The sequence below is a fragment of the Cynocephalus volans genome, chromosome 11 (genome assembly GCF_027409185.1).
Source record: "Cynocephalus volans isolate mCynVol1 chromosome 11, mCynVol1.pri, whole genome shotgun sequence".
Taxonomy (NCBI): domain Eukaryota; kingdom Metazoa; phylum Chordata; class Mammalia; order Dermoptera; family Cynocephalidae; genus Cynocephalus; species Cynocephalus volans.
The window spans coordinates 110617155-110644264 of record NC_084470.1 but is presented as its reverse complement, the minus strand read 5'-3'; the positions used below and the strand labels follow the sequence as shown (position 1 = coordinate 110644264).

At 37.5% G+C, this 27110-nt stretch overlaps 1 protein-coding gene across 1 annotated transcript in view; it reads right to left on the bottom strand.

The window, feature by feature from the left end:
• USH2A (usherin) overlaps positions 1-27110 on the bottom strand; it is a 763885-nt gene that overhangs the window by 84190 nt on the left and 652585 nt on the right. The window contains exons 58-60 of the mRNA XM_063114845.1: positions 21176-21334; positions 19422-19584; positions 7131-7485 (exon numbers count right to left, since the gene is read on the bottom strand). Of these exons, the coding sequence (XP_062970915.1) occupies positions 7131-7485; positions 19422-19584; positions 21176-21334 (677 nt within the window). The remainder of the gene's footprint in view (positions 1-7130; positions 7486-19421; positions 19585-21175; positions 21335-27110) is intronic.

Genomic DNA, 27110 nt, shown 5'->3' with positions numbered 1-27110 from the left:
TTGGATATGGAAGCAAGGAAGAGCGAGGCCTCAAAGATGGTCTGGCCTGAGCAACTAAAAAGATGATCTAGCCATTTTGTTATATAACAGGATGTGAAATGGAACTGTACGGGGGAATAATGAGTATAGCTTAGAAAAATAGGTGGTAAGTAATTCTACTAGAACTGCTAGACATATCACTGCAGGACATAAAGAACGAATCAGCCTTATATCTTTAAGCACCATCTTCCTCTGAAGATTTCTATATGACAACCTCATAAAAGAGAAGATTTGAGTTGGTGAAAAGCGTATTAAAGAAGGGAATTTAGTGGAGAAGTGAGAGCTTTGGTTGTCTCCTTCCCACTTAGTGGAGGAAATGGGGGTTCTACACACGCTCTTCTCAAGACATATGGGGGATACACACAAGAAACACTGGAAAAAATTGAAGGTACTGCAAGAAAGTCAAGATGGACAGTCTTGGAAGCAGGCTCCCTACCATGCTGAAGAGATTCACAGGGCAATTTTGATGCAGCAGTAGGGTGGAGAAGGGTCTTCTGAGATCCTTATGTGATCCAAGTATTTAAGGATCATGGCCTAACCTAGAAGCTGATACCTGTTTTTTATTCAATAAATTCTGAAGTTGGGACACTGGCTGGGTCTCACATAGCATGGCAGATCAAGTAGAGAAGACACTACTGAAAAAGCTGTACTTTCGTTATCTGCTGGAACACAATTTCTGCGGGTCTAGTGGATGCCAGGATGTAGAGGATTCTTAAAGCAAATGTACTTCACAGGGCCTGGTTTTCCAAAGTCTTGCAGTTTCAAATATTGGCCTTGCAAAGGACTGGAAATTTTCCTCAGGCTATAAAGTCTCTGGTGTAAGCTAAAGATTTGTGGCACAGCAAGGTTGCTGGCTCAAGGACAGATTAGTTACTGATTGAAATGTAAAGATACTGGAAAATCACTGGAGGGAGAAGGAATATTTGCTAAGATCAAGCTTTTGTTGGTGGATCACTTAATTGCTTTACTGGAATGTCATCTGGCTTTTTTCACTGAAAGTTACCCACCTATATTGTTAAACTATAACCCCACCTATGTTCTCTTCCTGTAATTCCTGGTCTGGAAAACAAATGCAGGAAGAGAACCCCAATTCGGGGTTAATTTCCCAAGGAAGCCCCTCGCTTGAGGGTTCCAGTGGAAGTTAACCACTTTGGGGCTTCTCACTGCTCAGAAGAGATGGGCTTTGAGTAATCCTTTGCAGCTCCGTCACCCAGGGGAAGTGAGGTGACAAATCCATTGGGGGGCAAAGCAACACCAGGAAAGGAATGAGTTTTGTCAATCTGATAGGACCCAATGTTGGCTGCCTGCTTGGGAGAGGGGAGCCCAGAAGTAAAAGGGTTTATGGAGTGGATCTCTGGGGCAATAATGGATAGGGGTGTAAGAAATCAGCCAGAGAGTGTATGGCCTCCATCAGAGAACTGTGAGGCATGGAATTTCCTGTGGGGGACCTCGACCCATGTAGAAAATCCCATGAAGTACCTGCCCCATGGAAATCAATGGTAGATAGATTAGAACAGTATCATGAGTAAGGCTCTGCTCCTTTTTGTCTTATTCTCTCAAAGCCCCTTTCAGAGAGACAGAAGAAGCATCTGCTCTATGATAATATTGGGGGAGCTGATCACACCTCTCAGCATTGGACAGATCATCTAGGCAACAAATCAACAGGGTAACCATTGTTCTTTCAGAAGGAGGGAAGAAATCTAGGGTAACTAGAGGGGGAAGGAGGGAGGGAAAGGGGGACGGGGAGAGATTAGACAAGGGGCATAAAGAATAATTATGATTTGTAACAATATATATGCTAGTAATATTGATTTGATCAACATATTTCAATGTTGAACCCCCAAAATATGTATAATCAATTTTGATTCAATTAAAAAAAAGGAAATAAATAAAAATAAATAAATAAATAAAAGAAAGGTGGGGCCTTTAAGAGGTGATAAGATAAGAGGACTGTGCCCTTATAAATGGATTGATCCATTCATGGAGTAATGGGAGTGGTTCTGATGACTTTGAAAGAAGCGTGAGAAATTAGCTCTCTCTTGCTCAGCCATTGCACCATGTGATACCCCATCTCACTGTACTTGTAAACACACCACCAACGAGGCCCTCACCAGATGTGTTCCCTGGACTTTAGACTTCCCTGCCTCTGAAACTGTAAGAAATAAATTATATTTCTTTATAAGTTACCCAGTTTCAGGTATTCTGTTATAAGCAACAGAAACAGACTAATACAAATGGAAATAAATGGGTTATGGCAACAAGTATTCATTGTTTTGTGTGATATATACTCACTCATGTTTTGTATCTTTTAAAGAAAGAATGATGCAGTTATCTCATATTTACAAATGTTAAAATCTCAGCTTATAGAACTGACACACAAAATATGGTTTTACTACCAAATTTTTCTTCACATTAGAAAGATAGTCACCAAAGGAGTCCTTTTAGAGAGCTACATCTCCCAGAGCATTTCTGTTGTCTAATAAATGGGTCTTAGGAGGAAGGGCTAAGGACCATCAAATTTTAAGATCTTCAAGTAATTTAATATCATATGTAAAGAGAAATAATGTTTGTTATAATAAGCCAAAATGAAATGGGGTTAAGAATGAATTCATCAATTTACTCACAAACTCTCCAAAAATATGGCAATTGTGGGTTTTTTGTTTGTTTTTGGTTTTGTTTTTGTTTTTTTGCCATGTATCTACCTAATGGTGAAGAGACATGAGACAAACACATGAGAACATTTAGAATATCTCTTCCTTGACATTGGGAAAGAGAGTTGGCAACTAGAATCTAGAAACCAGAGTCTGTAATTCTGGATTTTACGCCCAGATTGGAAGCCACCTTTTAGTGACCCATATAATTTACTTACCCCTCAGCACCTTATACTTGATTCTGCTCACAGAAAGAAATGCCATCTATCTTTCAGGGCATTGGGCAAATGTATAATCTGGGCTTAAAGTTTTGTAACCCTGTGCGGTGAGCAGGGATATACTTAGAGCACAGAGTAACAGGTAAACCACCTTCTCCTTTAAATTCCAAATTCTGGAATGTATTTCTGCCAGGGTAATGGCAGGTGCCAGTGAGAAAAAGCAAACAAACGCTAATGGTGGTAGCAGTATTGCCAGCCTCGCCAGGAGTGTTCCCTGTAAATACCACCATGGAACTCCTGCATGCCAAGCAAGGCTAAATACAGTTTCTCTCTTGACACTGCACAATTCATCACAGAGCTAATTGGGAAGGGAGTTTCAGGACTTCTAACTAATGCTTGTGTTCAGTAGTGGAAGGTTCTTGTCTGCAGAGACCCTAAGAATCTTGATATCTGTCTCTCTCTCTCCCCCTTAGCAAGACCTACTTACACACAGAGGGAGATGAAACTTTTCATGAGCTTTGGAGAGAGAAGCTAGAAATGCACGATAACCCACACCCTTTCCATTCTCCTCTCCTGCTGCCAATTCTGCTGCTGCTGCTCCTGCCAACACACATGCTCCTCACCCCCATGGAGAGCCCCACTGCCAGCTCTCCATCCACTGCCACCACCAGCAGGACTCATGCCTCCATCGCACCTGCTTTATGTGGCTCTCCCAGCAACATCCACCTGTCTATAAACAGCTCAGGGTGGACCTTGGGACAAGCTAGGGATGGCACCCCACCATGGGCAATTTATCAGTGGCCCCTTGTGCAGAGATGGGATCCCAACAAACAAGGGACTAAATGAGGGGTGTTAGCAATACATCTTGCAAGTCTGTGGATGGAATTTCAACCCTGCAATTGTGAGGATGGACGCTGTGCCTCATCAATTGAAAATGTAGTTCCTTTGCTCTGGAGAATTTTAGCCAGAGTAGTCAATGAACACAACTTGAAAAATTTCCCAGCACAGGCACAGAAAGGGAGGGAGACAGTGAAGAAGTTTAGCCAGTGTAGGAATTAGAGAAATAGTGAGCAGATCCAGAAAGGTACTTGGAAAGATATGTAAAAGGCAGTCATAGAAATATGAGCAGCAGAAACTTAGCAGCAAGAAGCTTAGAAACCTGAAATGCCCAGCAGTGTCGCCTGAGCCTCAGACTTGACTGCTTATCTTCCCCACAGTCTCAGCTCTGCCCAAGGGCCCAGCTTCACAGGAGACGTCAGCAATTGAGTTGCGTGTGGTATTGAGTATTGACATATTGAATACAGTACTCAATGACTATTTGCCGAATTTGATTGAATCGTCAAAAATACGTTCTCATCCCTGAAGGCCCATTGCACTAGAATAGAGAAGTCATGCTGTTCTGAACAGGAGGACATAGACTTACATTACAGGAGGAGGGATTTGGCTAGGATAAAAGAATCATTCTTCTCTGACGGTGAGGAGTAGAGAACACTGGATAAGTGGTAGAGCCTCCTCCTTTAGATATCTTTTTTTAGAAGGGGGGGGGGGGGAGGTGAGGGTTAACACAATCTCCTACACAGGGAATGTAGGAACAGATGAAACTCAGACAATGCTTTATTTTCCTGATGCCTCTTTCAAAGGTGTCAGTCCATAAAGGATCATAATGGCCTGATGCCCTGGAAACTTGACCTAGTTTGTCTGAACACTGGCCCAATTGCTTTGCAGAAAATGTCCTTGATTGCTAGAATAGCTCAGATGGGAGCTTTCCTGATGAACCTAATGAAGCTCTCTCTTGGGATTCTGAGGACCAAAGATCCAGATTTGGGGAACCTTCTTTGAACACACACACATTCAAAAATAGGATGCAGAAATATTATTGTATCTTGATTATCCTAGCTATCCTCTTCATAACTGCAAGGAATACTCTTAGTAAAAATGGAAGGTGCAGATGTTGAATGGAAGCTACGTTGGGGGAAGGGGCATGTGCAAAGGCCCCTTGTGCAGCATAAAGCTTGGGGCTGTGGGCTACCTCTTTTTCAGGATCTTTTTAGTGTGGTAAAAATAGAGCCTAGCAGATTAAATAAAGAATAGAATTATGGATTCATCAGATACTTTAAATCTTGTGTTTTAAGATAAAACCAACTACAAAGAAATGACTTACAAGGCATTTCACAAGAGAGTTCCACCAGAACTGTTTTGGGAGATTAAATGATTAGGCTCATACCCCTGAAAGCCATATTTTAAAAAAATCAGAGGTTTAATCATTGCAATTCTAGTGCCTTCAATAAAAGTCTATTTAAATTAAGGTGTCTCATTCAGAAAGCTATCATCAAGGGTGTTTCAGTATTTTTATGAAAAATTTTACTTTAAGGGTGAAAGTTGAGAACAGGAGTTCAAAGGATATGATGAGAAGTAACAAATTTCCCCCTGGATCACATATCAACTAAAAAAGGTTTTCTACCCTTAAGAACACTGCTTCTGAGGGAGAGAACATTTCTTGGGCTACAAAGTGGAGTGTGGGGGAAAGGGGGAAGGAGAGGGAGGTTGGGGATGGTTGAGTGGGGGACACGGGTGCAAATGCAGTTTGTGATAATGGGTATGCTGCCAGTGTGAATCTGGCCCTCATGTCATGGGCACGAGGGGTGACAATCAGCTTTGTATCTCATGAATATTCATAACAAATTAAAAAAAAAGAACACTGCTTCTAATGCTTATAATGAAAGGCGTAGAAGATGTAATGTGAAAGACCCTAGTATATAAAGATAATTTAATATCAAATAAAAAATAAAGTACTGATTCTGAAATAAATAAACATGAGGATTTCTTTAACATTATCCCTTCAGTCTCATGCTGCTGATTTTTTAGTCATATGAGAAAATTAGACATAAGGACAATGGGAAAACATTGTACTGAAAACTATTCATTTAAAAAGATTCTTCTGGAGTTTCATTAAAATACATTTGCTTACCGTTATTTAGATATCTTGATAAATGTTATACTCTATAAGATACTCTTTATTTAAATTGGGCTTCTCAGATTTGAAGCATAGATACATAGCTTGGTTTTTTTTAATAATGCTTTATGTTGTCTGTTCATTTCCTTTTTATTAGTGAGGATTTTTTATATTTAATAAAGTCTTGACACATTTTGAAAGCCATATGTTTTTAACTCTCAAGACCACAAAATTTCACCTTCTCTATGAAGCTTCTTAGGGATGAGGGTTTCCCGCTGACCTCCTAGGACATTTCTTGTCTAAACACCTCTGATATATTATATTACTCTCTCGTATTCTGGTTTATGACTAGTAGGTAGTAGAATGTGGGATCAAAGTCCTAGTATAGGCTGTACCTGATCACTTCTGTTATTTTTTCCTTATGTGTAATTCTCATCTCTGCAATTATAAAAGTGAATTATAAAAGTGAATGCTCACTGAGAAAAGAACCATATGGTTTCTGTATCTCCCACAGAACATCAGGCTACTCTGGCCACCAAAAAAGCTCTCGTGAGATACTAGGTGACCAGGCGAAAACTGAATTAAGTTGTTTTATGGGCCAAAGGAGGCCAGCCCAGAAAAAAGTCACCACTAAGCTATAATGCATGTGACTGGACTGCATATACCATGATGGCTATACCATACAGCTTAGGTGTGTAGTAGGCTCTACCATCTAGGTTTGGGTAAGTGCACTATATGATGTTTGTACGATGGTGAAATCATCTAACGATGCATTTCTCAGAACATATCCCAATCATTAAACAACTCATGATTGTATATGGGGGTCTTCAAAAAGTTCATGGAAAAATTTGCATTATCCTTTCATACTCTTTTTCTAGAAACTCTTTGAAGTAGCCTCATATCTCATTAGATCTTTGAAAAAGTAGAAAATTAAATATCCTGTCTAATTTTATCTGAACCTCATCCCTATGAGGTATGTAGGGACACACTGAATTATTCCTATTCAATGGATATGGAAAATGGACATCAGGTAAGGAGAGGTTCATTTATTTGCTTGAGGTAATACAAATCAGTTGGGGTCTGCAAACTAGTCCCTAGTATTTCTCTTGCACAGTTCAGTATCTTATCCCCATGACCACACTGATTCTTTGCACATGCGAACGACTTTTATATATTTAAGCCCCATGTGAAGAAAAATAGAGATAAGAAAATGAATTTTAACAATTAAGCAGGTAATCTGAACATCCATTATTTTTTTGAAGTTCTTACCATCACTGTGAAAGCATGCACGGTAGAGCTGTTAAATGTTGGATCATCGGGTCTCTCTTGGTAGACCACCCGGTACTGGAAGATAATGCCATTGGGAGAGTCTGGCTTTGTCCAGTTCAGCAGAACTGAGTGGGCACTGGTGGCCTGAGCCCAAGGAGCTGGCACATCTTGAGGTGGTGCTTCCAGAGTCCGTGCTGATGACCACAGACTCTCCATGGAACCCCTGGAGTTACTGGCTCTGACCCGGTATTCGTAGAGTGTGAAAGGCCTCAGAGCATCCTCATCATCAGTAAATTCAAGGGCTCCTTCCGACCAGATGAACAGAAGAGACTCCTCTTCACTGCCAGCAGAACGTCTGAAAGGAAACCAAGCAGGCAACCAGTGACAGCTGCACCTTTCAAAATGAGGTTTGTGGATGCAGTAAGCAACTCTTTGTAGAAGACGTGGTTATCTGACCCCCTAGAGATACCAAAGCCTAAAGTCTGTGGTTGCTCAAGTGCCTTATAGAAATGGTGTTGCACTCCTGTAACACCTGCTGTATGATTCACATCCTGTCTAGGTTACTTATAATTCTGAATACAATGTAAAAACTCTGTAAGCGGTTGTCATAGTGGGTTGTGGGTTTTTGGGTATTTTTTTTTTTTTTGTAATTTTATTGTCATATTAGTATTTTTTAACATTTTTCAAATATTTTTGATATGCAATTGATTGGATCTGTGGCTGTGGATGCAGTGGATGTGGAACCCTCACAGTAATGAATGTGCAAACATCTTTGTCAGAAGTCAGACCTCAGCAGACATCAGAGAACTCACACGGGAGAAATCCTGTATGGCAGAGTGATGAAGTTTGGATGTGTTGTCCCCTCCAAAACTCATGTGGAAATTTGATCTCCAATGTGGCAGAGTTGGAAGCTGTTTGAGTCATGGGGGTGGATCCCTAATGAACAGATTAATGCTCTCCCTGGGGGAGGAGGGGTAGTGAGTGAGTTCTTATTTGATTAGTTCCCGTGAGACCTGATTGTTTAAAGGACCCTGGCACCTCCTCTCTCTCTCTCTCTCTCTCTCTTGCTTCCTCTCTCTCACTTTCTCTTGCCATGTGATCTGCTTGTATTCACCAGCTGCCGGCTGCCTGCCACTTTCTGCCATGAGTAGAAGCAACCTGAGGCCCATGCCAGATGCAGCTGTCCCAGAATTATAAGCCAAATAAACCTCTTTTCCTTATAAATTACCCAGTCTCAGGTATTCTGTTATAGCAACACAAAACGGACTAAAACACAGAGACACATTTATTTTCTAAGAACTAAACTATTTTCTCTTGTACACAAAGCCTGTGTTCTTAGCCTCCCATGATCATGTGTCAAAATATGTAACTGAGGTCTGTTCAGGGGAATATGGACAGAAGCAATGAACATGACTTTTGGGCCTGGCAATAAAAACATGTCCATGCAGTTCTTCCTGGTATGTCATGCCTGCTAGGACTGAAGTGTAGATGACCCCCCATGGCTTTGAGAGCCATAGATGAGAGAAGGCCATCATGATTTAAGACTAAGGAACTGATTGGAGAAAGTGGAAGTCTTCCCACTTTTATTCCAAAGCCTCTAACTGTGCTTCACGTGAGTGACAAATAAATATTTATTCTGTTGGAAAAAAAAGAAAAAAGGAAGACTTTGTTATCAACTCAACTTCTCAACCGTTCTTCCTGGTGTCACGATGAAGAAAGCCCAGATGGAAGCGTACTTGAGGCCTGACCCAATATCATTTTTAAAGTGTAATACACATACACACATATTTGACTGATTATAAAAGAATGCATGTACTTCATAGAACACATGGAACATATGAAAGAAATATAAAAAAAATTGAAAAGCGAAACATCATCCCTAACCACATTTTGTTATATTACCTTCCAGACCTTTTCCTTTAAAAACAAGACACACACACAACAAAGGAGATAAACATAATATTTAAAAACATAAAAAATGCAGAAGCATTTATTAAGCACTGTTAACACATTTTCATGTATTTTCTAGATCTTTCTCTACATGTATGTGTGTACGTGTGTGTGCATGTGTGTACATGTGCACAAGCAGTTATATCAGGGTTGTATTTTTTGCACAACTGGAACTATATGGTATACTACTATTAGATGCTGATGTTATTATGAAGCCTAACCCTTCTGTGGTAGATGGATTGCAGTAAGGGTCCCAATTCATTTCAGTCTTCCTATATCTACACCTGTTGCTAGTATTCTCCCACACTCACTCTAAGCTTGGACATATGACTTTCTTTGGCCAATGGGACAGTAGCAAATATGATGACTGCAGAGATTTAGAGAGTGTTTGTGCACTGAGACCCACTCTCTTGCTGCCCTTGGAACCACGAGATCAGTGTGTGAAGAAGCCCAGGCTAGCTTGCTGGAAGATGAGGAAAGACAAAGAGAAGCCCACAGTTCTCATCCTCTTTTACCCAGCACGATGCTATTTTGTATTCGTTTCCAGCATGCTCAAAATTGTTTCAATTTTTCTTCCTACATGTCACGTATTTTCTTTTCTTTTGAGTATTCTCATCTTTAATTAAACCATAACTCCTCAAAGTAAGGACCATTCTTTCTTATACAAGTACGCCAACAAACCTTTATTAAGCACTTATACACCAGGCCTTGTAGCTGGAGCAGAGGTACAAAGATGAACACACTCCTTACCTAAAGGAGCTCCTAGCTGAGTAGAGAAGATAGAACTACATGCAAATTAATGTGAGAAGAAGTATGATGATAGAAATTTGCTTTAGCAATCTTTAAAGGGCAAAAGTCAAATTCCTTTTAGATGTTTCCTCCAAAACCTAGTAAAGTGCAGAGAATGCTCAAAAAATTCTTTCAACTGCCTGAGAATGGGATTGTTTAGTCCCAGCTTCAGATTTTGTTGATATCAAAACTACAGCCCATGCGTACTCTTTTGGTACTGAATATATAAAACATTAAACATCTAAGGAAGAGAAATGGAATTGTCAGTTCTTGGGATGGTCCCAAATATCTATTTCATTTGAAACAGTTCTTTGCTCATTCAGATGTGGAATCATGATACAGATCTGATGGAAGAGGAAGTTTTGGAGGAATCGTGGTTGGTGTATCCCGTACTCCCAGCATCTGAGCCCAGTAAATGTTAAAATATTTTTTCAAATGAATGGTATGAAGGCATACCATTCCATGGCTTTTCCGCATCTTTGCCTTACCTCTATCAACTCTTATTTCCTATTAGAGTAGTATTCTAGGTTGGGAAAGAATGTAGCCAAGATATGGACCCTGCTCCTTCAGCACACTCTCTAGTTGAGAAGAGAGTGATGAATAAATCAATATTTTCCAGGCTGTTGGGAGTATTTAATTAACACACTCTTCAGATGCCAGGAAATTCACATGCTGCCCTAGCAGATTAACCAATTCCATCCAAACCGAAAGGGTTATTAAGACAGAGTAAATGATAGTACCTTTCATGAAAAGGCAGGATATATAAAATCTTTGGCTTTGGAAATTTGATGATTCTCAAGTTGATAAATCAGTCTGACCTAAGTGTGGGCAATGACAAGCTTCCTGCTGGAGGCTATAGTGACTTCCTAGAGACCACGCAGTGACCTGCAATTGGGGTTCGGCAACCCACCTCGTTAGTACTCACTACCATGCATGTGCCAGATTCTGCACTCAGTGTAGGTTTGCAGGGTTTGGCCTTTGTACCTGCTGCAGATATCAGGTACCAGGTGTGTCATTGGGAGGGATCCATTCTAATGAGAACACAGGGCTCATGGCCAAAGACTCCTCTCAGTGATTTGTTTTTTAAAGGTGTTTGTTAGGAACATAATATTCAGCAAACAAACCTATGAACTTCTATGGGGAAATAACATTTTCTATTTTGTCTGGCTTCAGCCTTTCTATGACAATTCAATTAATTTTTATTAAATTCTAATGAATTCCCAAATTGAGATGTAGTCATGGTTTTCATGAAACTGACATTCCTAAAAAAATTTGCCTGAAAGTGTGAATTTTAAAAATGTACATTATTCAAGAGATTAAGTATTATGTTAGCCTCAAGTTTATTCACCAAAAAATTTAAGGATGCAGCCTGGTTAAGTATTTCTTATCGCTATTGAATATTCAATAAACTAATACCATGGAGAGGTAAATATTCCATCCATAATGCTAAAAAACAGAATCCCTTTACGTCTGAATACACTGTGAGCAGAAGTGGTTGAGTAGACCACAATTATTCCTAATCTGTTTAAGATTTAGGCTTCAACTGTTCATTTAACTGGAAGTGTTTCCTCCTGAATAGTCTTTGTTTAGAGAAATCACATTTTCAGTTTTCTCTGAATAGCCAAATGGCTATTCTTTGCTTAAGCTCATTTGGGAGATACTTCAGTAATACATTTTTCCAACTAGAGCTAATTTAATGTTGCCTGACACTAAGAAGAAAACAAAAATAAGTATGAAGACTAGAAACTATACATTTTAAAAGGCATTCATACTTATGTTTTCTCAATGTAGGATAATCTTTTTAACAGCTCCTAACTTGCTCTCTCCCCATCCGCGATTGTCATGGCTTATCTTCAAATTAAAAGAAAATCCTCGAGCCCAATGCATTCCCCATAACAATTTTAAGATTATAAAACTGCCACACCACCCCATAAAGAATATTAAGAATACTGTGAATTTAAATTAATAGGTAGAAATACCTGTAGTCCGAGGAGATAGGTTGCAGGTCCTGGCTCTGTCACTTAGTTAAATGACATTGGGAAAACGTGTGTTTTCTAGTTTCCATTGCATTTTGTAAGGTGGAGTTAATAATCTCAAAGTCTATAACAAACCTTCAAAAATTTTTGTAAGAATTAAATCAAATAATGCATATGAAAATCATTGGGTAAAATGTAATGCATGACACAGATGAAGTTATCACAGAGATGATGTTTAAAGCTGTGTTTAGGAAGACACATCTGGCATCTGTGTAAAGGCTGGTCACCCCAACAGTTCTCATGAGAATAAATTCAGATCCTGAACTAGGGTTCTGGTAGAGAAAATGGAAACACAGGCAATTTACAAAATTCTTTTGAAGGTTGAATCATTAAGCTTGGTGGCATGAGTAAATGCTCTGGTGTTGTAGGAAGAGATGTCAAAGATCTTCTGAAAACCTTAAGACTTAATCCTTTTTAAAGCTTTTTAGTGATCTGCCATACAGCTGGCCTATGCTTACCACTCAGGATTTACCTCCTGAGATTTCTATTCCCATTTTACAGTCCAGTCATAATCAAATGCTTGTCTATAGTTCCCTTATAGTCCACGATATTTCATGCTTCCATGGCTTTGGTATCTGTTCTTTCTGTTTTGTGATGCCTCTCCACTCCCTCTTTCCTATTCTTTTCCTTTCTATACACTAACTTCTGTTCATCTTATAAAACTCTGCCCCCAGAAAGTCTTTTCCTTGCTTTTCTCTCAAACAGAATTATCATATCCTCCTATGTGCTAACTCGTTTCTTTATTGATTCACTTGTCACACTGTATTGTAGTGTATTTTCCTTTTTTCTGTCTGTCCTACTATACTACAGACTCCTTGAAGGCAAGGACTCGGTCTTACTCATTTATATTTTCTCAGCACCTAGTGAAGCATAGTACACTGTATTACACAATAAGTATTTTTTAAAGCAGTGACTGGATGACTGACTGACAAGAAGAGTCCACAATTCTCTGAAACCCAGTTAACTAGAAAAATGTTCCTGTTATTAAGTTATTGTCTCTCAGCTCAAAACTTACCCTTCTATATTTGGCTTTAATGAGAATGGACTGGGACCCTGAAATCCACATTTCTGCTTTACCAGCTGATTCTGTGTCGTGGTCTGCATATAGGGGGCGCCACAGGGAGATCAAAAAGTTAAGAGGAAAAAGAAACTGGCTCCTTCCTACTTGCTTTGTTTGTTAGCTGCTAATGTAAGCATCTCTCCAGCAAGGATTCTTCACCTTTGAATAGCAATTTCTTCTCCCTTGGGAGCAGATGAGTCCAGTATGCAATTTTCCAACACTTGGAAAACCAACTTCATTTCAGGCCTCTTCCCTCAGACACCTGCACCAGTGACAGGTGTTCCATCCTCGGATGTCTGGGTCCCAGCATCACAGGTGCCCTCTTTTAATAATTTCAGCTGCTTCCCTTTGTTTCTTCAGTCCTTTCCTGGATTTGCCTTCTCCATGATAACTCAAAGTTCTTTTTTTATCCTTTAGTTACCTAGTTAACAAATTCATAACTAGTTACATATTATTTATATTAAATTCTTTCTGTTAAAGCAACTGGTGTGGTTTCTTTTTCCTTTTTTAGACCTTGATTGCTACAGAAAGAAATAATATTCACAGAAAGAGGGAAATAGGAAAGTCATAAAGAGGGTGATGATAGATTTGCATCTGGACTCATTTAATTTATTATTTTGTCTTCATTACACCATATGATATATCTATTGTAAAAATTAATTAGAAAATACAGATGAACAAAAACAGAAGCATTTAAAAGAATCATCTTGGGCTGGCTGGTTAGCTCAATTGGTTGGAGTGTGGTATTATAACACCAAGGCCAAGGGTTTGGATCCCCTTATAGGCCAGAGACCAAAAAATAAAAATAAAAAAAAAGAATCATCTATAACCTATCACTTGGGGATAAGCATTGTTAACATTATTTTGGTGTTCAACACTCCAGACATTTTTCATACACATATAAATTTTAAAAATATACTATATATTTAAAGAAAAACAGAATCATACTAGGCATACTGTTGTGCAAACTGCTTCTTTTATAACAATGACCTCTTTCTCTGTCCTTATATATATATCTACAACTGCCAGAATTGTCTTCCTAAAGCATGACATGGGACAGCACATCTATTTTCATCATGTTTCACGTTTAACACAGTACTTCTACATACATTATTTTATTTAACTCTTACAAAACTCTGAGACTAATTATTCTCTCTGTTTACTAACCTAACTTTACACAAAAATGGAAGATTAGGGAACATAGTGACTTGCCCAAAGTCACAAAAAGTGGCAGAGCCAAGACATGGAAGCCATGTCTTCTGATGACAAATCTCATGCTCTTTCCACTATATTACAGTGATTCTCTGTTTTTCCCCCAAACCTTCAACAACTCACACTTTCCTCAGATAAAAAAACCTAAATTCTTTAGCCTGATATTTAAAGTTTTCTAAAATCTACCATCAAGCTGTCTTCTAAATTTCCCCTGCAAGTAGCAAAGGCTCTAGCCAAACCTGACTGTTACTTGAATCATAGGCTTTAGTGTTGGGAATTTCGTTTATCCTGTTGATTTTATTTACCAAGATGTCTTCATCACTACTCTCTGCTTGTTAAAATCCTATCTACCACAAACAAAACAGAATAAAAAATCCTGAAATGGAACAGATGACACATGGGAATTTTGTATGTCACATTTCAAATCAGTAAATTATGAAATAATGTTGACAAACTAGATAGTTTCTTTTTAAAAATTAATTCTTATCTCATTCCTTATAACAAAATTAATTTTATATTTAGAAAAAATGGAGTAGAGACATGAAAGTGCTAGAAGACATAATTGATGTGTTATTTTTAATATGATCCCTGCTATGGTTTGAATGTTTGTCCCTTCCAAAGCTCATGTTGAAACTTAATCCCCAATATGGTATTGGAAAGGTAGGGCCGTTAAGAGTGATTGGACCATGAAGACTATGCCCTTATGAATAGATTAATCCATTCACAGATTAATGGGTTAATGGTTTAATAGGTTATCAGGGAGTAGACTGGGGGCTTTATAAGGAGAGGAAAAAGCATATCAGCATGCAGTCCTGCTCATCCACTCACCGTGTGATACCCTGCACTGCCTCAAGACCCTTCAGAGACTCCCGCCATGACAAAGGCCCTCAGCAGATGTGCCCCTGGACCTTGGACTTCTCGACCTCTAACACTGTGAGAAATAAGTTCTGTTTCTTCATAAATTACCCAGTTTTAGATATTCTGTTATCAGCAACAGAAAAGTGGACTAATACAACCACTGAAGTGAGACTTTACTTAATATGCGAAGAACGCAGACAAATTAATAAGAATCCAATAGAAAAATAGTTGAAGGATATATCCCCAACAAATAGCAAATAAATATTTGAAATAAATGAACAACCTTGCTTATAATAATTACAATTTTAATTAAAACAACAATGTGTCATTTAAAATATTGAACTGGAAAAGATTTGAAAGATTGATAAGACCTATATTAATAGGAGTGTTCAGAATGAGAAATCCTTATATAACATTTTAGAAAGATAATTTGGCAATCTCTAAAAATTTAAAGTGCACAAAAGTTTGACCCCATACTTCTAGTGATAAGAATAATACTCTATATAGTTATGGTAAGGATGTTTACTGGAAAATTGTTGCAGTAATGAAAACTTGTAAATGATCTATCTTTCTGTCAGCAGGGTTCTGGCTAAACAATATGATACATACTGATAAAACAGAATATTACTGAATTATTAAAATAAATGAGGTATGTATGTATATATGTATCTCTTATCAAATGCCCAAAGAAAATTGAAGAAGAATATAAACAATATGATTCCTTTTATGTAAAAAAAAAAAAAAAAAAAAGAACACATCAAAGTTAATATAGTAAAATTAATGGTGTTACTTCTATTGATGGGAATTATACATACCATCGGTAAATCATAGGAGAGATAATAATCTTGTAATCCTTTGTACTGTTAAAAGTTTTTTCCAACAAATGTCTTTTCTATGATTTAAATATTTATTAAATTTTTATTTTGTAAGGCCTAGTCTCAATGACATTAATTTCATGAAGTCTTCCATGAATATTCCAGACAGAGAGAATTCCTCTCTCCTCTAAATTTTCTGGCAAATATTTCTATTTCTCACATTATACTGAGCTTTTGTTTGTTTAGCTTGTCTTAGATCACCTACCATAGTGAAGATCATTGGTAATAGGGCTCAGGTCTCATAGATCTTTATATTTCAATCGATATGTACATATACGTATACATCTGTCTGTCTCTATCTATCCATCCATCAATCTCCATATCCATACCTCTATCTCTCTTTTCACACAACACTAATTGAATTGCATCAAAATTCCTTTGCCTTTGATTCAATGTTCCTTCCCCTTTTCTTAGTTTACTCCATTAGCTTAATTATCCATTCTAGAAAATTATTATTTTCAGTTCCCTGCTTGGAATGCCCTTCCAAATCATCAGCCTTCAAAACCATCTCAGATTTTACTCTTTCAAATCTTACTGAATACTCAGAAGGAAGTTTCATTTTTTTTTTCTATTGTTACAGTGTTTACAGGGTGTGTATGTACATTTTTGTCTTTCAGTGCCCATTGACCAAGTACTTTTATTTATTTAAAGAGAAAACTCATGAGGATCACAAACCCCACACAATTTTTTCTCTATTAAAATGGAAGCTCCCAGTGGGAGGAGATCGTTTCATTATGTGTTTTGTAATGTCCTGAGATAAAGTGTTTGATGAACTTTATACATGAAAGTGATGAGATTTTTGCCATTTACAAAGTTAGAGACATAAGATAAAGGGGAAATATTGAAGAATCATTATTATACAAACCAAATTCATGATGAGGAGAAAGAAAATGCCCAAGACAGCCTTGCCTATACCTGCCAATAAACAGGTTGCAAAACACTAACTTAAACATTGTTCCTATTCTTTACCAAAAAACTTTGTAGAAAATCTTTTTTTTGTGGCATATGTAGTCAATGAAGCAGTCTAAATTAACAAGTAAACTAAGTAGACACAATCACATTAAGAGTTTGTTCTTACTAGGTTATGTTGTTTTGTTTTTGAGTCATAGACATCTTATCTCTTTATCAGGGAAGACACATTTTCATAGGAGGATATCTAGAGGCAATATCTATACAACAGAACAGAATTCTACACAATGAAACATCTATACAATAGAATAGAGGGGAAAATGATTTGGGGGGTTGGCAAGAACAGAGTGACAAAGCATTTTCGAAATGAAATTGGCAAGTTGGTTTCCTGCGATTTAATGAAAATATCTGCATAGGCCAAACCCTGTCTTTGGGTTGAGCTAAATGTATTTCCTCTGGTGGTGAGAGGAGAAAGAGGAGGCAGAAATTACATGCCATAACCTCCTCAGAAATACTGCAGGCTTCTGGCCATAACTGTATAAGGGGATCTCTGCAGTCTCAGAATGAAAAAGAACTATGTGTCTACATTCTATTTCTGTCCTTACAAATTTCTGATTTTTTTTGCAGCTATCTAAGAAAAATTTGATATTGTTGTTGTCTAAGCACATTTAAACTTCAGCTGAAATAACTGCCAAGTGATTCATGCCTATGTAGGTGAATATAACGATTGTATCTGGAGCCCCAGTGCGCCATTTCCATTTCACTTTAAATAAAAAACAAAATGTATCTATGTCAGTCAGTGCCCTTCTGCTGTACTCAGAGGTATCAAACAGGCTACAATTATGATTGTGAAGTGATTGTGTCACATTGGAGGAAGGTTTATTGCTTTTGAGTCTGCTAGGCAGTAACACATTCTGTTTCATATTACTCTTTATATCATTGTTTGGCTGTGACTAGAATAATCAAATGCCATCAAATGCTGTCAAATTCAATTTACAGTATTTTTCATTGAAGCGGGCTTTCTGCATTATATTTCCTGTTTTCCCTCTCCATAGCTGCCATGGAATAGTCCCTGTAATCATGAGCTTTATTTACAAAACCAACAGAGTGAAGCCACGTCCTGCTCTATCACAGATACTTTATTTCCCTTTATTCAGAATAGGAATTTGATGTGCTTTTCTCATACAATTAGCATTAAGTAGATGAAAGAAAACTATTTCAAGAGGATGGGCATTTTAGAGCCTGCACTAATGTGCTTAGCGTAAAATGTAAATTCACATTAGCCATTTTTACATGTTCATGTGTATTTGAATCAGAAATATTATTCTTCAAATTAATGTTTGCTGAGAAGAAATTTGGCTTGCTCATTTTCAGTAATGTCATTTACATAACCAGAAATGCAATAGTACTTCCTCCTTTTGTAATTTACCTACACACCCTAGCTCATCACTGAAGATGCATCTGAATCAAAGGGTTTCAATACCCGAAGTTAGAGGAGGAGCCTACACTAAGTTTCACTAAGTGTTCGGGGTGTAGGACCAGACCAGGGCAGGGACGAGGCTGCTGGAGAGACTCAGGATGCACGCTGAAGGGCTGAAGTGGGATGAGCATCTGAGAAGCAACATGCTGAGCTTCGTATGCCTCATGTGAATACACTGCTGTTGGCATGAGGTTTTCATCCTGCAAATCCCGCACGACGGCCAGTGTCTGCCTTTTCTGTCTTCCACAGCAAGCTCTCAGGTGGCAGCTTCTTTGTCCCCTTGGCTCTGTCTGCATCTTACCTTCTCCTTTCCTCCTCCTCCTCTCTCCCCCATTCCCCTGCCCTCCCTCATCCCCTCTCTCCCTCTCTTTTATTCTCTCTCTCCTTCCCCTCCTTCTTATTATTCATTATTAATTTAAAGAAAACAGTAAAGCAATGTTCATGTTGATCAGGTGAAGACTAGATCAGAGAGCAAAATACCTTTCAAACCAAAATGCTCACAGTCTCTATATCTCTCTTCCCCCCCCCTCTCTTTCCTCAATAGCTCCCTTCCTCTCTTCTCCATCCCCTCTTTCTTTTCTTCTTTTCTCTAGTTTAGGTACATAATGGTGAAAACAAACTGCATTGACATCAGGTAGGCAGTTGAATGAACACTCACTGAAACAGAAGGGGCTGAAAAGTGGAGCTCCTATATCTACATGTGGAAAGCACCATCTTTGGAGGATGAGAAAAAGCCTTTCCCACCTCTACATAATAAGTGATGGGAAATATTAGACTTCCTGTCCCAGATCTGGTTCCTCCTCTGGAAAGACTAAGTTCTCTTGGTCAGTGAGCCTCTGGAGGATTACTCTACCGTTTCATCAAACAGAAGTCTATGTGGGCTATGTGGTCTCAGCTTTCAAACAGATCTAAACCAAAAATGTCTCACGGTAGTTGTGGCTTTTTCCTCTGGATAATGTGTAAAAGCTTCAGCATCTGTCTTGGTCCCCACCAGCAAGTGCTCCAAAAATATATGAATTCCCATTCATGCTCTTATGAACATAGAAAATGCATTTGATTCTACAGTTCTGGGATAGGACACATTCTTAAATAACTAAAAATCATAGTAATGGTCCATCTTACCTGTGAATAAAGTAGTTGATTATGACTCCATTTGGCTTTTTAGGTGGGCTCCACGTAACCTCTATGCAAGCTGACCCCAACGCCTTAAGAATAGGGGCATTAAGACCCACTGGGGCTGCTTCAGATGTGTTGACAAACATCCTACTGCTAACTCCGCAACCTCCTTGAAAAAAAAATTGAGGTTTTTAGTTATTTGTCAAGCAAAGAAAATAGTTACATATGCATATAGAAGGGTAAATATATTATGAAAATAATTTTATCTGAACTTTTGTATAATACCTATTTACATTTTTTAGACTAGTACTATACGTCTCTATGAGATTTGAACATTTAAATAGGGAATCATTTTTGGAAAATCCATTAATTAACCACTTATTTATACAGGCATAGACAATAAAGCATGTGCTTGTCTGAAGTTTCTCTAGTCTATTGCAGTCGTTCTAGCTAGAAAGTGAAAGTGTACTTGAATTTCACAAGTGTATGTGTGGCCTACGCATCTTGTATGCTCTTAATCATTTATTTTTGCCACTATTTTAAACTAATGAATGCTCTTCAAGCACACAGGACTCAAATAATTAGTTTGAAGGACACTGGATGTGTCAGATGCAGAAGTTGACTTCGCACTTAAATCAAGAAAACATTCATTTAAAACTATTTCCACATTGATCAGCTGAAGACCAGATCATGGAAAGAAATGCCCTTTAAACAAACATGCCATGGACTGGTTTGTAGAGAGAAGTGGGCAAAGTGACACATAATTTCTGATATGAATTCAGCATAATAAAATCACCACAGACTCCTAATCTTAACCCATTCTATTGGAACTAGCGCTGATTTGGAAACAGAACTTTCTAAAAACATGTAATACAGGAATTCCAACTACACATTGAGTGTAATAATATTGGCAAATTTCTTTAACGTCACGTGAAGTTAAATTTTTTGTTCACAAATATGTTACACCTTTTTTTTCACCTAGCAATTAGATTTTATATGTTATATATGTCTAATATATATTATACACATCACATATATGAGTATACCATATATATACACATATTATTATGTCCATGTCTATCACTCTCCATATTTAATATAAAATGGAGGTAAAATAACTAATGTGTAGCTCTCTTGATTCCCTGATCTCTTTGAAATCTAAGTTTACATTTAACCAATTATTACTTTGGAGGGCTGAAGGGAACGGAAGAGACTCTTCTTTAAGACAACACATATAGCTGATAATTTCACTGACCACTAGCCTAAGCCATGAAACTCAAGATGACACTTTACGTACATAAAATAAGGTTCAAGAAATCACTGTAAAATATGTGAGATTCATTTGGGTGTAATTCAACTTTTAAATAACTTCTCCCTTCTCTGTACTGAATAAAATTTAAATAAAAGCAAGGTGAATACATTTGCTATGAAATTTTTGCAATCCTCATTTTGTTTTATATTACCAATGACTCCTTTATGCAAGTTAGGTGTTTTTCTTTTAAGGGGTCTTATAAAATAAGACTTTGCAAAGCCACCATTTTAATGTATTTAAATATTCATGATTTAATGTGCAGAAATGCATAATTCTTTACTCAATGCCAGGCTCTGATTTTTCTGGGTAAATAGTCCACTACAAATAAGAAATGAAATGTTAGTCTTTGTATTTAAACTGAGAATCTATTCCTTTTTAATGAATTTTTAATTTTTTTATGAAATACTTTTACATACAATCCCAGGCCAGGTGTCTGAAAGACTTTTACCATTTTGACATGCTTGTATTCTTATTTCGTACTGTGTGAATGGAGCCAAATTTTTCAGAAGGGTGGATTGATGATGACCAACAGAGAAGGTCAGAAAGGCTACACTTTCATCACTGAGTAAAACACTGTACTCCACAGGAATGTTGGGAATGAGGATCCCTTTAAAAAGAGAGAGAGAGAGAACGTATATGTATGTTACATGTTATACAGAATGACCAACAAATGTTTGTCCCTTAAGAGCAACGTACACTTAAAATTTTATAATTGGAAGGTAGATTACTGCTTACCATAGCAATTAAAAGCTGCATGATACTTACATTGGAAAAATATTAGAATGTATATTCCAAAAGTAAAAAAATAGGTATCATCTATTTTCAAAAAAGGTATAATAATTCTATGCAAAGATGTACTGTATTGGCAAATAAAAATAAAGGCACATATCACTTAAAAAATATGAGGCGATTAGAAATGGTGTCATATATTTTTCCTAGGCTTACTTATTCTTAAAGTACATAAAAAACAACACCAGTTTTGCTTGTGACAATAATTTTTCTGTAGAGCATTGTGTATGCATCCTGTCTGACACGGGTCCTTGACATAATAGCCCATAAAATATCCAAATCATAGTCTACCTAGAGAATTCCTGGTGCATTAATTATTGAGGTAGGACAGTCCACTCTGTCAGTGAGACTTATGCACCTAAATACATATGAAATTTGGGTTCAATACTGTCATTTTTCACCATTGCTTCCAAAAGAAAGGAGATTTTTATAATTTTAGACTCTTCACAATCTGTTCATATTATCAAACGCTTATTAAATTTTATTTGGTCATGAACAACATGCATACATTTTTAAGTAGAGAACATGTGCTTTGAATGAAGAATATGAATATAATGGAGTTTCCTACTAAATTTTCTTATTGATCTGAAAGCTTATAACATTTATGGTTTAGTTACTCACCTTTGTAGTACTTGAATAAATTTGTCTTTGCTACAGAAAAAATGGACTCAATAGACAACATCACTGAGAAAACAGCAAGGACTCAGTGATCTAGGAGAGATGAGGTCTAAAGAATAAAATGTAGCCCCAATGCTTCAGCAGTGGAAGAGCTGGTAAAGACCAAAGATGCTCAAGATTTTGCGAAAAGGACGGATGAAAATGAGGAGTCTCTGAAGGTGATATTGATTGTCATCAGAATAACTGATCAGTTGTTTCCTCTGGAAAGGTGCTAGATTGTGCTGAATTTAGCAACCCAGGCTGCGAATTTTTACATTAAATTTAGAGCATCCCACTTAAACTATCTGTTAAATTTGTCCTAATAGTTTAAACTACTATCCTTCTATCATCGATTCCTAAATTCTTATCTCTGGCTTTAACATCTCTTCTGCATTCCAAATTTGTATTTTCAAGAGCCTACTAGATATTTCTACATAGATATTCTACAGAGACCTCAATCTCAACAGATCCAACACAGAATTAGTTATATGTTTTACTCCCCAGACCGTTCTTTTCCCTGGGTCTCCTCCTTTAGTCTGTGACAGCACCATCTTCCCATTTCCCTAAACTGGAGGCCTTAGCGGAAGACCCTGTTTTCTTCACTTCCAAACTCACTTAATTTTATCAATCATTTATTCAAGAAATTTGGGCTTTGTATGTCATCAACAATAGGGAGACTGAAGATGTTAACAAGTTTCAACCTATATTTCCAGAAGATAACATTGCCGGCCCATGAACGATGGATCTAAAACATAAGAGAAAGGAGGTAGGGAGACCAGTTTGAAAGTCATTACCATGGTTGCAGCAGTAACACAAGAAGAACAGTCATTTTATTGCATCCCTGTGTTATGTCAGACAACAAGCATTATTTAATAACACTAGAAAGCCAACTTCACAAAGTCAGCAACTTTGTTCTCCTCCTGGATGTGGTTCCGGTGCCTAGATTTTAGCGTAAAGTAGCAGCTCAATGAGCACTGGTTAATCAAATGAATGAATTAAACCTCTGGACAACAATGGAAAGTAAATATTATTACCATTTTTTTTTTTAAAGATGAGAAAACTAAGGCTTAGAGAAGTTAAGTAACTTGTTCCAGACTGCACATTGATTGGATTGGGTAACGAGGACTTGAACTCAGGCCTTTCTGATACCAAAGCTTATCCCTCTATATTTATGCTCTCTATTGATAATGGGGTCCTGAATTAGGACAATTGGGGGAAAAAGACAGGGTAATTTTGAAAGACCCTGTGCAGACAGGCAGCACAGGTCTTGGAGACTAGATGCAGAGAATCAAATGATGGATGATTCAGAAAACAAGCAAATTATAGGTGGATATTTAAAATTCTGAAGACCAAGTTTCCCACCTGAGATACACATACCTTGGACATTTGTGGGCTTAAGTCAAGCTATATTCAGAGACAAGGACAAGCACGGTGGCACCTCTTTCTGGAATATCACTTTAATAACCTGCAAAGTCTGGGAAATGCATGATTTCACTGTCTGAGCAAGGGAAACCAGCAGAATCTCACTTTTTCTTGTTCACAAAAATTGGGTGTGGGTTTTTATTCCTAAAACATCTGAGACTAGAAAATTATATATGTGGTGAATGATTAGAACTTATATTAGCCAGTTGTAAGGTTAAAAACTCTTTAGTCACCTCAGAGTGAACCAACTGTATGGAAGCTGAAAAAGTTTGTGCTGAGACACCAGTGTGCTGAACAAATACTATTCATGATATTATCAAAGCACAACTCATTTTTAGTCCCACACTATTGCTTTAAAATAAATTCAGCATGCGCAATCTGCCCCAGACACAGGATGAAAAGTTGGCCTGGCCCATGACATTTCTGTTCAATCTCAGGTAATAGAAAGGTTTTTATTATATTTGTCTCCAGGAAGGAAACAACAACAACAACAACAACAACAACAACAACAAAAAAAAACCAACCAGATGTCATGACAAAGATAAAATTCCTAGAAAAGTTAAATAATTTCATTTTTCTCTTTACTGGTATAGCGAGCACACATATTGGGCTGACTTAGAACATATACTTCAAGGCCTAATTTTCAAGTGTAAGACTGAACTGGAAATGTTTTCACTGCTCCTAACAGGACTGCTGTAATTAAAGTGAAGTTTGAGAATTAGACGAAGAGAACTGATGATAGAGACCATTTGAGACTCTCAATTTGTTCATGGGTGAGGAAAAGCTAAGCATGCATTAGAGGTAAAATAAACAGCAATATCATCAGCCTTTCCCCCTCCCCATCCCCTGAATGTTTTTTTGGAGAGTGTTGCTTGAGGTAGTAAAAAAGATTGAAGAATGAATCCGGGACCCTCTCAGTTTGCACTTCAGGTTTTCAGCAGGAAGACATGCTCACGGACATTTCCATCCAGAGTATATCGCAATGTCATAACATTCCACCTTACATTTTGGGCATTTCTTCTTATTGTTACCCTGACATATTCTGTAAAGAGCTGGAAAAAAACATTGCTGTTTGTACCCACATATTTATGACAAAAGGAAAAGAGGAAAAACCTTCTGGACATTGAACCTGTGATTGGGGTTAGATTTCTTCAGATCTTCCTAATACCCTGAAATATAACAGCATATCACTCTTTAGGCAATAAGAGCAGTAGAAAACGTTTTCCTGGCCCAAATGTCCATCATCAGAAGAGTGGATACGGAAAATGTGGTACATTTACACAATGGAATACTACTCAGCTATAAAAACGAATGAAATACTGCCATTTGCAACAACATGGATGGACCTCGAGAGAATTATATTAAGTGAAACAAGTCAGGCACAGAAAGAGAAATACCACATGTTCTCACTTATTGGTGGGAGCTAAAAATTAATATATAAATTCACACACACACACACACACACACACACACACACACACACACACACACAACCGGGGGGGGGGGAAGAAGATATAACAACCACAATTACTTGAAGTTGATACGACAAGCAAACAGAAAGGACATTGTTGGGGGGGAGGGGGGAGGGAGAAGGGAGGGAGGTTTTGGTGATGGGGAGCAATAATCAGCCACAATGTATATCGACAAAATAAAATTTAAAAATAAACAAACAAACAAACAAACAAACAAATAAATAAAATATTTGGAACAACAACAACAACAAAAAAGAAGTTATATTTGAAAAATGCGATATTGTTTTATTTTAATTTGGTTCAACAATATTGTTTCCTGCCCAAGAAGGAGTGTTATCTAAAAGTGAAAAATAAATTTGAACTGCTGACCTGAAAAAAAAAAAAAAGAAAACGTTTTCCTGGATGATAAACTGTATAACATTATTTTCTGAAAGAAGACGAACATGTTGGAATATAATGCCAAATTTGCATGAATTTTTAAGATAAAAAGCACAACCCTAAAGAAAGTGCAAGCTTATAATGACTGCTTCAGGTTCTGTTTTCAGACCTTCCGGGGTTACATATCCACTTTGTCTTTGTTCCTATGGTAGATCTTGTAGAAAAATTTGACAAACACACATTTATGAAAAATATGCCATCATTCCTGTTGAATTAGGCAAACCACAGAGTGGAGTCAGTCCAATCCTCTCCCACCTTTATTTCCCGAGTGACCACTGGCAAATTAACTGACCCTATAAATGCCAGTCTCCTCATCTGTCAAACGAGGACATTAATAGCTCCCTCATCAAAAGTTGTGAGGATTAAATTAGAAAATGTACGTAAAGCATTTTAATACATTCCTGTAACACAGAGTACTTAATAAATGATAGAAGCTCTACAACAGAAAATGAAATGGAACAAAATGAAATAAAACCCAAAACACTATGAGACTATTTTCATGTGCTCTCAAACCCTTCTGAACCCATCTTTCAAACAAAGTCGTTATTTCAATTACATATAAGTTCTATATTCATTCAAGTAAATGTCCTTGTAACAACATTTTGTTATCTGGTTTTATTTTTTATGTGTACTGGATATGATCAAGTTGCAGATATTCTACGATTTATTTGCAACCATAATTTGGAGTGGTCTTCCCCAGTTCGTCTGAGGTGGCTTTACCGCATGTCTTCAGTCTGTACCTACTGATCTGCTTTTACGCCATGTATCCTTCAAGAGGAAACTTTTCCACTACAGAGAACAGGACTCCCAAGTGGCCAGAGAACAAAATTGTACTTCCACCACATTTCAAATACAGACATAATCTTGATCTAGGTTTAAACATGGCTAGCCAAAGCACGGATCTGGAAAATGTATTTTTCACGTCTTGGTTAATCGGCAATAAATGTTCTTTACATATACCTAGGAGGTGTCGAAACAGAAAATGCTCCTTTAAGCTGTGAACATGTCAAACACTGACATGCATTTAGGAAAGAGGGCCCCCTCCACTGTCATAATTTACAGGACTGTGACATGAAAGTCTCCTGTGTTCCTGCAAACGCTATACCATCTGCAATGAGTCTGAAACGGCCGAGCCCCCTGGTATTCTGATGACTAAATGAAATGAAATGGGCATATTTGTTACAGTCAGCTGGGAAGCCGCACGACTTGGTTAGTTCTCGAGTTCATAAATTTATGTCAGAGCAAGAGAAGCAGTGGAAGCTCAAGTGAACCAATTTACCCTAAGTGCAAATGGCAGTTTTGTTATTTGGTGTCAAAGTGACCAGTTGCACAATGACAAGCTGCCATAACACATTTTCTTGTGCACTAAAGAACAGGGGTTTCGTTGGTTAATATTCCTTGCGATGCTCCTTTTCATAATTTACGACAACTAGATGCTGATAGGTTATTTAACATTTATGAAGTTAAGATGTAATCAGAAAAACCCTGATTATCTTTACAAATAAAAAAGTTAAATTATTCAACTTTTTTTTTCTCTGTGGCTTCATTTCACAGCAGGTGCATACTTTACAATGGTACAAGTCAATCAAATAATCCTTGTTTTAA